We start from the raw sequence: 11,104 nt of genomic DNA, 5'->3' as shown, positions 1-11,104 counted from the left end.
GACAATCTCCCCAGGGTACTCTGCAGCAGGTACCAAGCAACTGTGCATGGATGGGCAAACTTTGGAACAACGGGATAGTTGGTGTGGTACCACCCACCCGCCCCATCCTCGATCCATGTTCAACCACCATGTTGGTTGGATTTGTAGTTGCAATATTACCGAGGATGTAGGCAACGTTGGTAGGTTAATATGTGTGTGTGTTGTGTGTGCGTACGGAGTATCGAGCACACAGTCAGTATTACTCCGCACCTCAACACCTCAATCGCAACCACGAGTTCTGTTCACCAGCAGCATTTGGACAGGTCAAGGCCCATTAGTTCAATGTTGGGCTTTCTTGACGCATCACCAGGGCTGCCAAGAGAACCTGTCTGGTTAGCCGTTGAGACAGCATGCATCTAATCCGGCATACGCACTCTGCACACATGGCTCTCGATAGCTGGATCAAGCAGTGAACGCCTGTCTGCTCCGGCACGGTTACCAAATGCGGCCGGTGTGCAATGTTCCTGTGAGACCTCGTCACACGGGCGTGAGACACGACCATGCTAACTGCCTACTAATATCGGGTCAACAAATTGTCAACCATTGACGCCCTGATTCTACGAGCACAACGAAGGTCTTCAGGGAGCCTCAACTTATACTCCAAGTCTTCTTCCGGGCACGCCAGAATCGCCAGGAACACTTCTGTTACGTACTCGCAAAGTTCCTGATTGGCCTTTGGTCTTTCTTGGTTAATACCACCAACTAACTACCTCGCAAAGCCTTCTCAAGCACCAAGCATCCATCACGATTCATGTTCGCCATCAGCCAACCCTTTCCAAGAATGAATCGATGGATACTGAGTCGTTGGTTCAGACCTGCCCACTTTGAACATCACCCTCCAAAACACACACCTCTGGAGGGCGAGGATTCCGACTGCATGGCTGCGGCACATGCATCCCCTAAATGCAGCGAAGGCGGCAGTGAGGTCACGGGCTCCATAACGCCCCTGCTACCGGCCGTAAACCTTAAGTGACATTACCAATAACTGTATTAGGCCTAATAATAATAAGGCTATAATATATGTAATGTAGTCTCTTATATTATAAAAGTTTATAGGGACTTTTCTTATTATATAAATTAAGTATAAAATAAAGTACCTTTTAAATACTAGCTTTTAATTGGTTTAAAATCCCTGTCGTGACCTCGCTGCCGCCTTCGCTGCATTTAGGGGATACCATCTGCAGCTCCAACTTCAAGCCTCACTGTTGCAGGTACAGTCGGTCCCAGTAATTCCGAAAAAAAAATCCACTTAAAAAATAAACTTATACTTTTTAAAAATTTATATTAAATAATATATAAAAGTAAAATAAATACTAAAATTATTATTTTTTAATTTAATACTTAAATATTATTCATATATATTTTTAATATTTTATATTATTTTATTTAAAGTAAAATCTAAAAATAAAAATAAGTTAAATTTTTAAGAATATTTAATTATTTTAAACTTAAATAAAATAAGAAATAAAATTTTAAAAATATTATAAAAATAATATTTATAATTATTAAGTATTTATTTATATATTTATAAAAGAATTTACATTTTTAATATATTATTTAATAGAATTATAAGCTTTTAAAAAGTGTAAGTTTTGGTGTAAAAGTGGGCGTTTTTCGGAATTACTGCGAACCCACTGTACATAGGGTGACAGGGGCCTCAAACCCAGAATGTCACCTGCACATCGTGTGGTACTGTGGTATCGGCGCATCAATGTTTCCTACAATAGACGACCAGTCCCCTGTCCTCTGGCTTGCCCTGCCCTCTGGGGTACCTTTCCATCCCTCAGCGTTTCCACTCATTTGCTGGCTACGGCACATCGTATTCGATGAGAGTCGAGGGCTTACAGGTCCCTGAGCTATCCATGGGGACACACGCGGAATATCGAAGTCGGTAATGCCGCTCTGAAAACTGCCATCCGAATGCTCAGTACAGTATTTAGGTATCCTGGTAATGGAATTGATTCCACGTATGTGCGGGTGCACGTCCAGGGCATTGAATACTGACAAAACTTGTGGATATGTACACCTGGAGGTGCGTGAAAGGAAAGAAGACTGTAGCTGGCAAATGCACGGTATGCAAACGTGCATGAGAGAAGAAAATATGTGCCTTAGTGCAAGTATGCATATTGCGCACACCGCAACCTCGCGAGCGTGCGTAGAGTTGTTCCGGAACCTTCCCCGGGCAAGGGCGACAGACGCTCTATCCCCAACAACAAACTCCAAATACTACCGGACCCATTGTGTATATATATATATAGTATACATTTTTTTTTTTTTTTTTAAATACGCAACATATCAGACTTAGTTTTCTCTTTGCTTCTGCATTCACGCACCCACCTGTCGAATAGTATTCACCCATCTATCACACTGTGGCGGGCGTCGCTCTGGGCGGTGACCCCATCCGTTCACATCACTCGGGCTTTGCAAGTAGCTACTATCTGTGATAATCGGCACGCGGCATACGAAAATGGTTTCACGAATAATGTTCGGTCTCTATGAGGAGGCTTTTGTCATATCCCGTCGTGTAAAATATGCAATGCGATCAGTCGGTCAAGACTATGGCCAGGATTAGGTGGCTTGTCAACAGCTTGCTGCATGTTACGTACCCCATACTCGTGGTATACTATTAAGCCGTACGTCCAAGTGCTCTGTAACCATGCATGGTTCTCGTTCCTGAAGCGACTCAAGGAATTGACTCGTCAGTTCCGGATTGTTGCGAGAACAAAATTGCACTCGCAATCATGATTATCCGGCTGGGTGATCATCCCCCCGCCAAATCCGAGTCCCGGCCTCGGTAAGCAATTGGCACCTCTCGGGCTGAGATATCTGCGAACATTGTACTCCGTAGTGACCATGCCATGCAGCCTTGGCTATCAAGACTTGATTTCGCAACACTCAACTTTGAAAAGAGTACTCTGCAATGCCCTCCATGGACCCTTTTCAAGCCCCATTCTAAACTTCGTAGGCCGATTAAGTGCCATAGGAGCATTGTAAGAGAACCAAATTGATCTGCGATGATGGCGTGCAACCCTCGGGATATAATGGGCAGCCAGAGCAGCTCTCTGAGATGCGAGATATTGATCCAACATCAGTCGTACAAATGCCCAGCCCGCAATGCACGATATGGAATAGGAAACGTTTCTATAGAAAGAACAAGGCTTTTCTATCCAGCCTTGATGTGCTACTCATTGCGTCCGGGAGTGGCGCCAGGCAATGGCTTTAGTAACCTTGCGCACCTAGACATAGGTGACGAGTGGGCGAGAAATCGCCTTAGTATAAATGTCCTTTATCTGTAAAGAGTACGTTACTTCGAGAGTGGGCTCAGAATTGAAGTTGTTATCAATGCCACCAACTCTCCTCATCGCCTGTGGTGAGTAGCCAAATGTACCCATTGTTTCATGTCGTTGACGTTATCCAAGTACGAAACGTATGGCGCCGTCGTATATACACGTCGGTCATATTTGCACGCCAAGTGAGTCGTGTTTCGGCATTTGGAATACTCGAGGGCATGAACGACTACTACTCTAATTCAAGGGTGGCCACTCCGCTGAAGCTTAGCTAGTAAAGGACAAGGATTGTTTTTTATGCATGTGCATGATTCGGCATGGTAACTGCACTGGTCTTTGGTGTGGGCACTACTCTGGACCTTTGGATAGGCTCTGGATTCGAGGCTTCGTAATCCATGTCTAGCAGGGCGTACCAGGCATAATGGTGTTATTAGGCTACGCTAGCTCTCGGCCCGGCCCTGTTCGGAACCGTATTCTATTCATGACTTCAATGCAGCTATCGTTAAGGCGTGGCTGTGCTCCGCCTGCTATTGGAAAGATCATCATGCCCTTCTACTTGGGTGTCGGTCGTGGAACACGAGGCTGCCCTGGTAGTTTAATAGTCTCTGATGTGAAGCAGACGTTGACCTAATCGAGGTGGTTTCGAAAGGGAAAAGGATCTCTATATTGAAGACTTGTTATCGAATCCTGAGTGGGCGAATATTTGACAATAAATTATGTATCATGTTTCGCCTAGCAGTTCTAAGATAACGGACGTGCGTGTGCGAGACGTTGGCTCATGCAGTCTTCTCTCCAAGCTGGATTCACTCCGGGTGTCCACGTTAGTGGTACGATTTATTTGCGTACAAATTGATCGGTTGACCATGTGCACCGGCCCACTGCTAGTCCTGGATATCTCAGTGGCCACATCTGGTACACAGCAGTTGACAGGCTTCGCTGGTCACCAAAGACAGGTTCACTGGGTAATGGTCACGAGTGGAAACTGCCATCGGACAGTATCGAATCAGGCCCCTACTTAGTTCCGGCTCCTTTCGCTTGCCACGATAGATAGGATCATGACACAACACTGCCGTATTGCACGCTCAATTGTAAAGTTCGCCAGCAGCTCTTGATCCAGGGTTTCATCCCCGGTCACGGTTCAGCATTATCCAAATGCCAGTGTAGGAGCATGTATGAGACGGAAGTTGCGCTGGAACGCCCAGATGCAATTCCGCCACGGCACGATTATGGCGATTGTATGAGGCGCACGCTCCGCTGACAGGGAAGCATCGTGGTACGGCCGTTCCAATCCTGTCGTATGTAAGAAACAACGGCTTGATGCAGTGGCTAGCAAGATGATGCCATAGCGCCATATTATTAAATGCGGGTGTCAGAGAGGAGACGAGTTGATAAAGTAGCATTGCCGCTCTTTACTGAGTTTTGCTGTTAGCCCCTTGTACTTCGCTTGGAGCACTCTGAAGCTTTGTGACCAAGTTGTTGGCAATTGTAGCACTTTGTTGCCTTTGTGCTTGCGGATCCTTGAGAATTAAAATGTCCATCGCCTGCAGAAGAGATAGAAGTCAGCTTATTTAAGCGAACTTCCTTCTTTTTTCTCTTATCGCGAAATTCCTTCGCCTTGGAAGCTCGATGGCTTTGTCGTGACTGCGACTGTGACCGAGATCGGGAGGGTGTCATTCTCTTGTTTTCGTCCGACGATCCAGTCCTGTGATTTCGGCCAATGGAGTCGCTTTCGTCATCCGAAGTTCGACTTGACTCGTCGCCAGACTTGTCGGAGTTACCGCGCCCTGTTGACTGATTGCGCCTTGTTAGTAGACCCATTTGCAATGTGAAATCTAGTTCGTTCTCTTCGGCGATTTTGAAACTATAAACACACCTGTTCTGTCTTCAAAGGTTTATGATAAGTTCTTCCCTCGGCAGGATTGTCCTCATTTTCATCGGAATCTTTGGACGCGTCGATGTCGCCATATCCCACGTAAACAATATTCAGAGGATGTGACTGCCTCTTGCCATGGGACTTGTCAATATTAGTTTTCAAGACCCAGTGAGTGTCAGCAGCAGAATGCTTTGCTAGCGCTGCTTGACGTGTGGCTTCTTGATCATCGAGAGCTGCTTGTATCAAAGCGTGGTCAATGTTAGGATTGATGCGGCCAGGTGCTGGAGAATGATCTAATTTTCGCTTTTTGGACGAAGAAACGTCTGAGCCAGAAGATCCGTTAGACGGAGCAGATGCAGCTGCACGCTGCATAAACTTCATCGTCAAGAGTCTTGACGAGACGCCTTTAGGTGTTTCTGGAGCCATTTTGTGAGTGTCGCATGAAAAGGTACAAAATAGCAATTCGACGTCAGCGAATGGGGTCTTGAATTCTTCCTAAGGTCGCTTAAACCAAAAAAAGGAGCAGAACAATGAAATGTCGATGCAGACCGGCAAATTATTTATTTCTTTAGGTTGGGTAGAAGAGAGAGTCTGCCTAAACATGGCACTTGGGCAATGAGCTTTTCAGGGCGCAAGCTTCACCCAGGAACTTTTTTGAAAGCTCCCGGAAGAATGATTATTCCGGCACATCGTCTTGAAGGTGGATCGAGTTACTCCCGACATCACGCCCGAAATATGCTTCTAATGCAGACCTGTAACCGACAACACTGCTGATTTCGACCTCGGAACTATGGCATACTCTCAATTGAGATCAATTGGCGCGTTCGCACGCCAATTGCGTTTTGCCCGACGTGCATTTACCACCACCACTCGCCAACTCGAGGCTTCCGTGCCTGCAACTTCCAGAACCAAGACTGCTCTAGCTGAAGAGACTCAAACCACGCCTATCGGACAGGCCCCAAACCGTGTCGATATTTGGTCTCGCAGCCAGAAGCCCCGGTCGAATGCTATGACTGGTCCCCGTTTTGAACAGACCGACTTTGATCTCCAGGTGAGCGGCCATGCTTGTTTTATCTCACCATTGTAATGCTAAATGACGGGCAGCCTCAACCTCTGTCGGCTATGGAAATGATACACAAGGAGCCCGTGCGGTGGACACATGATCGCATCGTAGCCTGTGATGGCGGCGGCGGCCCTGCCGGCCACCCTAGAATTTTCATCAACACCGACAAACCTGAAATCGCGACCTGCAACTACTGCGGTGTTCCCTATGTATGCCACCCAGAACCGTTTCGTATATGCCAAAGGAATCTAACTGAGGAAAACTTAGGCAAATGAGCACCATCGAAAGCACCTAGAGTCCCTCCCCAAGACGTCGTATCCTTTGTCATGATTGCGTCCATTCAGCGCGCCGTGGAGAGGTGAACAGGGCGCCTGGGTTCTTTGACAATGTGCAGTATAAGATATGAGCAAAAGGACTGGTTGGAGAGCCGCCGTATTACTTTGCATGCAACCATGCCGGTGACGGAGGCTCAATGTATATATATCTCCACGAATAGATGTGTGGTTAGCTGGTACCTGACCAGCGTCCCTTCAGCTGTGACACAAAGCCACGACCACTGCTATCCACAACTTGTATAATGTCATCTGTACAGTCGCCATGGTATGTGCTACTTCGACTACGATTCTCGCGCAACGGGGTTATACACTGGGACATCTTTTCCCCTCGTGCTCCCCTGGACTAGCACAGGCGATTGTAATGATGCATTATATAGAAGGAGAAATTGAATTTCAGTATGCAAGCACTTCAAACGTTACTGTATGGAAGCTGCCCTGCTACTCGCTTCGGGTTTTAATGTGGTCCTCAAAGAGACGATTATGAAGATTAAACATATTATTCGCAGTCCACTGACTCTTCCTCTCATTGCGCCCCACCTACCGTCAAACATTCAGTCAACGAGCAACCCAAATGACCATATGGAAGGGTCTCCCAAACTTCACCCAGAGGATTTTACCATTCCGTTTCAGAGTTATCTTGCTCGTTTATCATCAACTGTGCTCGGCCTAGTAGTGAAGACGTTGCCCTGTATTAAGCGCTGCGACAAACGACTAACACATAAGAGTCAACCAGATTCGAAAGTCAATGGAGGCTCTAGCTCGGTTAGCGTAACCGGCGCGGCGCATATAGGGGCCACGTAAAGATCCAGAGACGGCTTCCCATTGACGTATGGAATTGCCCACCGGAGTTTAAGCTGGCCAACTGGAAGCTGGTCCCCGTCTTTGTCGCGAGAGCTGGGGGAAGCGGTTTAGCAAGGCGACTACTCCGTACTTGAAGAGATAGTTGACGGCGCTGCTTTTAGTTCAGCACGTTGGCGATGGTAACGCTTACACTTGTTAGGTAGTCAACGACGTCGACCCACGGGAGCCAGCCAGTTACGACCGGATCACGTGCAGGGCCTCTCTAGGCGTGCCCAAAGAACCCCAAGCGTAAAATTTTTGAAAATTATCAAGATAATTTCAAATTATATTTAATAAAAAATTAAAACAAAACTTTTACTTCTAAAAACTCTAATAAAATAAAACCGCTACCAATTCATTTTTACCTGGTTCCAGTCTAGTTCACGGAATACTCAAAAAGATAGTAGAATATTTTATTGACCCAAAGGGTGACCTTGACACACCAGCTATATACACTAACTGGCCCCTAACAAGCCCTTATCGCGTGTGACGGCTGCAACGTCGAGATGACGCAGCACACATCTCAACACATATCTCTCACCACAACCATTGTGCTCATCCTAGTCCTCTTACTCGCATTCTTCCCGAACTTGTTCCACAGCATCTGGACCCTTCCATTTACCTTGATCCCGTTCTTCCACCCCTCATCGAAGGGATATACCGGAACCGGAACAATGACCTGGTTCCAGAAGCAGTTCACTCTCCCCGCAAAGTCTCGCGGCTCCTATCTCATCACCGACCAGGTCGTGTCTAATCTTCCCGAGATTCGGAACTACAGGGTTGGCTTGCTTAATTTGTTTGTCCAGCATACCAGCTGCGCGTTGAGCTTGAACGAGAACTGTACGTGAGGTTGTACCGGACCCTTCTGGGGGCGACTTTTCGCTTCAAAGCATCGTTCTGTCGCTTTGTGCAAGGTTTGAAGCTGATTTCGATACAAGGGGACGAGGACGTGAGGGCAGATATGAGCGATGCGCTTGATCGCATTGCGCCGGCTGAGGGGCCTAAAGGCGAGGCATTGTATCGCCATGAGTAAGTCCAGGCTTTGCGGCTCTTGGCACAAGATTACGTCTGATGCGTTTGGATTGTAGCGCCGAGGGTCCTGACGACATGCCTGTAAGGAATTGGATTTGCAGAGACCACATTTAGCAGTCCTGGAGACTAACGTGCCTTCAACAGGCTCACATCAAGTCGGCACTGATCGGAGCCAGCGTGACCATCCCGATCAAAGATGGAAAGCTTGTATGTTAAATCGCGATGAAAATGCGCCCAAGCATTCTTTATTATTATGCTGACATGTCCAAAGGCTACCGGCACCTGGCAAGGTATCTGGTATCTCGAGTTCCGGGCCAGCAAGCATCAGCGTCGGGTTATGGCTACCATTCAGGGGGAAAAGTCATAGGGAAATGAATTAAATCAATGGCTGGATTAAATGCAAGAAGGAGTCACGGTGTTTTAACACACAGTCTCCATTGTCTATGATACAACAGTTGTAGTAGCCATTACGCCGAACGCCGTCGCCTTTTGCTTATTCCAACGCACCGTAACCATCACCTAAATTGTACCATTCTCTTCCTTCATTTCCATGTCTTCGCCAGCCAAGACTTTTGTCTTGGGTACGTAGCCCTCTGGAGGACCAGCACCAGGTGTCATAGCCACAACATTGCCATCTTCGTCAACAAATTCAAAATTGTAGCGGCTAAGAAGATGCGGAATTGCTGAGAGTTGTGGTCCATATCGAGCAGTGTTATCGTAGAGCTCAAAAAGCGGTACTGCAAGGAGCTTCATATTCTTTGGTACGCTCAACACTTCTATCAGATTAGGCGGATTAGTAGTGGACGTTTTGGATTCAGCAGGACGTTTCTTGGGACATACTTGTTTTGGGCAAGTGAATGAAGTAGAGTTTCTTGCATTCCTTTGGCCGTGTGACATGGGCGGGAACAAAGGGATACATGAAGGTCTCGAAGTTTGGTCGCCACCACTGCGCGAGGCAGTCACCAACTTCCCAGTCCCCAGCCTCTTCGCCTTCACCTATCCGACCAACAGGGGCCAATCTTTCGTCTAATCTAGCCTTGAAGCCTGCTTCCTCATCATCTTCGGGCCGAAGATAGTCTCCAGGGAGCTTGAAAAAGGCGTTTGCGATCTGAAGCATCAAAATATGCGGGTGGTTGTGCTCGTGACACACGAGGATGCCCTCACATGTACGACGCATGCCATGCTCAGCAAAATGCTCCTCGAGGCGCTTGAGTCTTGCAACTACAGAGGGGTCTTCTTCAGGTTGCGTCTCCTTGACACCGAACGTATAGTTTGATAAAGGGTAGAGTGTGACCTTGTCTGGTTGCTTCGAGTTGAAATCAAGCGGTATGATGGGTGGATAGGCAGACTGCTGCGCAGAGGGCGGTATTGTTGACATTTTCGAGACAATTCGATCGAGTCGGTGGCGTGTTCCAGTTTTCTCTGAAATTGAGGTATTGATGTGTGCGCAACGTTATGTGGTTATGGGCTTTCACAGTTTTGTGGGCAAGAGTGTAATTTGGCGGTTTGCTTGCTGAGCTTCATGAATGTAAGCTTCAGGGCCGCCTCGTACCTGGCAGAAGGCGTTGCTTGCGACGGCAACGACGAGGTGGTTGTAAAAGGAAGGCGGTGTGAGGAGGGACTCAGTCCATGCTACGGGTGGACCGAGTCGCTGGCGATCCAGTTCAGAACACCCCAAGTACCTAGGTAGTATGTACAGTGGGTCTCCAGTAATTCCGAAAAAAACCCACCAAAATCGCGTATCAACCCACAACGCGTCCATTACAATAATATACCTTCTATCTTTAAGACATAATTACTACCGCTATAATGCCTCAGGTAACTTAAAATAAGAATTAAAGTCCTTATAAGAGGGGTAAGGTTTATAAAATGTACTCTTTAAGTATTTCTATTAACCGCATTACTAAAGAGAAGAAGATTCCTGCTAGTAGCGTACACGTGTAACGGTGGCTTAGGTTCTAAGGCACAGTAGGTCTGTTTCTTAGGAAGTAAGTCAGGTTAAATGCTATAGAGTAGCTTTTTAAGTAGTATTACAATAAGGCCGTTAAGAGTATAACTCTTAATAGTAAGACTATTGCTTAGATTAATTAATAGAGAACTAAACTATCTACTATAGCGGAATACCCCCTTCTTAAGTACTTATTTACCTCTCTATTATAGTCCTAAATTAATTAGCTTAACTATTAATCCCTTTAAACCTTAATTAACTAGCTTAAGGTTCGGTCGGTTTAATTCTTTCTAGTTAATGTGTTTAAATATTAACCTCTTTAATCGCCTCTTAGATCACGTGGCTAGTCACGTGCCTTTACCTTCTTCTTATGCCTATAAGTCGTGCTTATTCTAGCTAGTATAGTCCCGTCCCGTGTCTTATATAGTATTATTTGTAATATTATACCCCTTCTTTATTAGTCTTATCCTTAAGGCCATTAAAATAGGCCGGCTTAAGTGTCATGCGTTTTCTTTCTTCTATTATTATATGCTATTATATTAATTAATCGTGTCTTAAAATAGCGGTTTAAAGCTTTATTTACTTCTTCTCTTCGCTAGGATAACCTTCTTTCTATAATAATTAATAATTCGTCTTTATCCTTTATAAAGGCTTGCGCTTATTACGCTTGTATAGGACTTCCCTAAT

At 46.1% G+C, this 11,104-nt stretch overlaps 5 protein-coding genes across 5 annotated transcripts; 3 read left to right on the top strand and 2 right to left on the bottom strand.

Moving 5' to 3' along the window:
- Positions 1 to 3,770: 3,770 nt before the first annotated feature.
- Positions 3,771 to 5,800, bottom strand: J3458_004760 (uncharacterized protein). Its single transcript, XM_007811260.2, has 2 exons — positions 5,200 to 5,800; positions 3,771 to 5,117 (listed from the first exon to the last, which is right to left on the bottom strand). Exons 1-2 carry the CDS (start codon positions 5,623 to 5,625, stop codon positions 4,752 to 4,754), a joined length of 792 nt encoding a protein of 263 aa, XP_007809451.2. The 5' UTR covers positions 5,626 to 5,800; the 3' UTR covers positions 3,771 to 4,751.
- A 189-nt stretch (positions 5,801 to 5,989) lies between these two features.
- On the top strand, positions 5,990 to 6,592 carry J3458_004759 (uncharacterized protein; the record flags this gene model as incomplete). Its single annotated transcript, XM_007811259.2, has 3 exons — positions 5,990 to 6,250; positions 6,304 to 6,471; positions 6,530 to 6,592. 3 exons carry the CDS (start codon positions 5,990 to 5,992, stop codon positions 6,590 to 6,592), a joined length of 492 nt encoding a protein of 163 aa, XP_007809450.2.
- Positions 6,593 to 7,020: 428 nt separating this feature from the next.
- On the top strand, positions 7,021 to 7,398 carry J3458_004758 (uncharacterized protein; the record flags this gene model as incomplete). Its single annotated transcript, XM_066118396.1, has 1 exon — positions 7,021 to 7,398. One exon carries the CDS (start codon positions 7,021 to 7,023, stop codon positions 7,396 to 7,398), a length of 378 nt encoding a protein of 125 aa, XP_065977000.1.
- Positions 7,399 to 7,943: 545 nt separating this feature from the next.
- On the top strand, positions 7,944 to 8,836 carry J3458_004757 (uncharacterized protein; the record flags this gene model as incomplete). Its single annotated transcript, XM_007811258.1, has 5 exons — positions 7,944 to 8,277; positions 8,376 to 8,466; positions 8,526 to 8,550; positions 8,614 to 8,676; positions 8,741 to 8,836. 5 exons carry the CDS (start codon positions 7,944 to 7,946, stop codon positions 8,834 to 8,836), a joined length of 609 nt encoding a protein of 202 aa, XP_007809449.1.
- Positions 8,376 to 10,036, bottom strand: J3458_004756 (uncharacterized protein). The gene is made up of 2 exons (XM_007811257.2): positions 9,310 to 10,036; positions 8,376 to 9,245 (listed from the first exon to the last, which is right to left on the bottom strand). Exons 1-2 carry the CDS (start codon positions 9,845 to 9,847, stop codon positions 8,989 to 8,991), a joined length of 795 nt encoding a protein of 264 aa, XP_007809448.2. The 5' UTR covers positions 9,848 to 10,036; the 3' UTR covers positions 8,376 to 8,988.
- Positions 10,037 to 11,104: the final 1,068 nt, after the last annotated feature.

Source organism: Metarhizium acridum, assembly GCF_019434415.1.
Source record: "Metarhizium acridum strain ARSEF 324 chromosome Unknown scaffold_29, whole genome shotgun sequence".
NCBI classification, from domain to species: Eukaryota; Fungi; Ascomycota; class Sordariomycetes; order Hypocreales; family Clavicipitaceae; genus Metarhizium; species Metarhizium acridum.
This window is presented reverse-complemented; position numbering and strand designations above follow the sequence as displayed.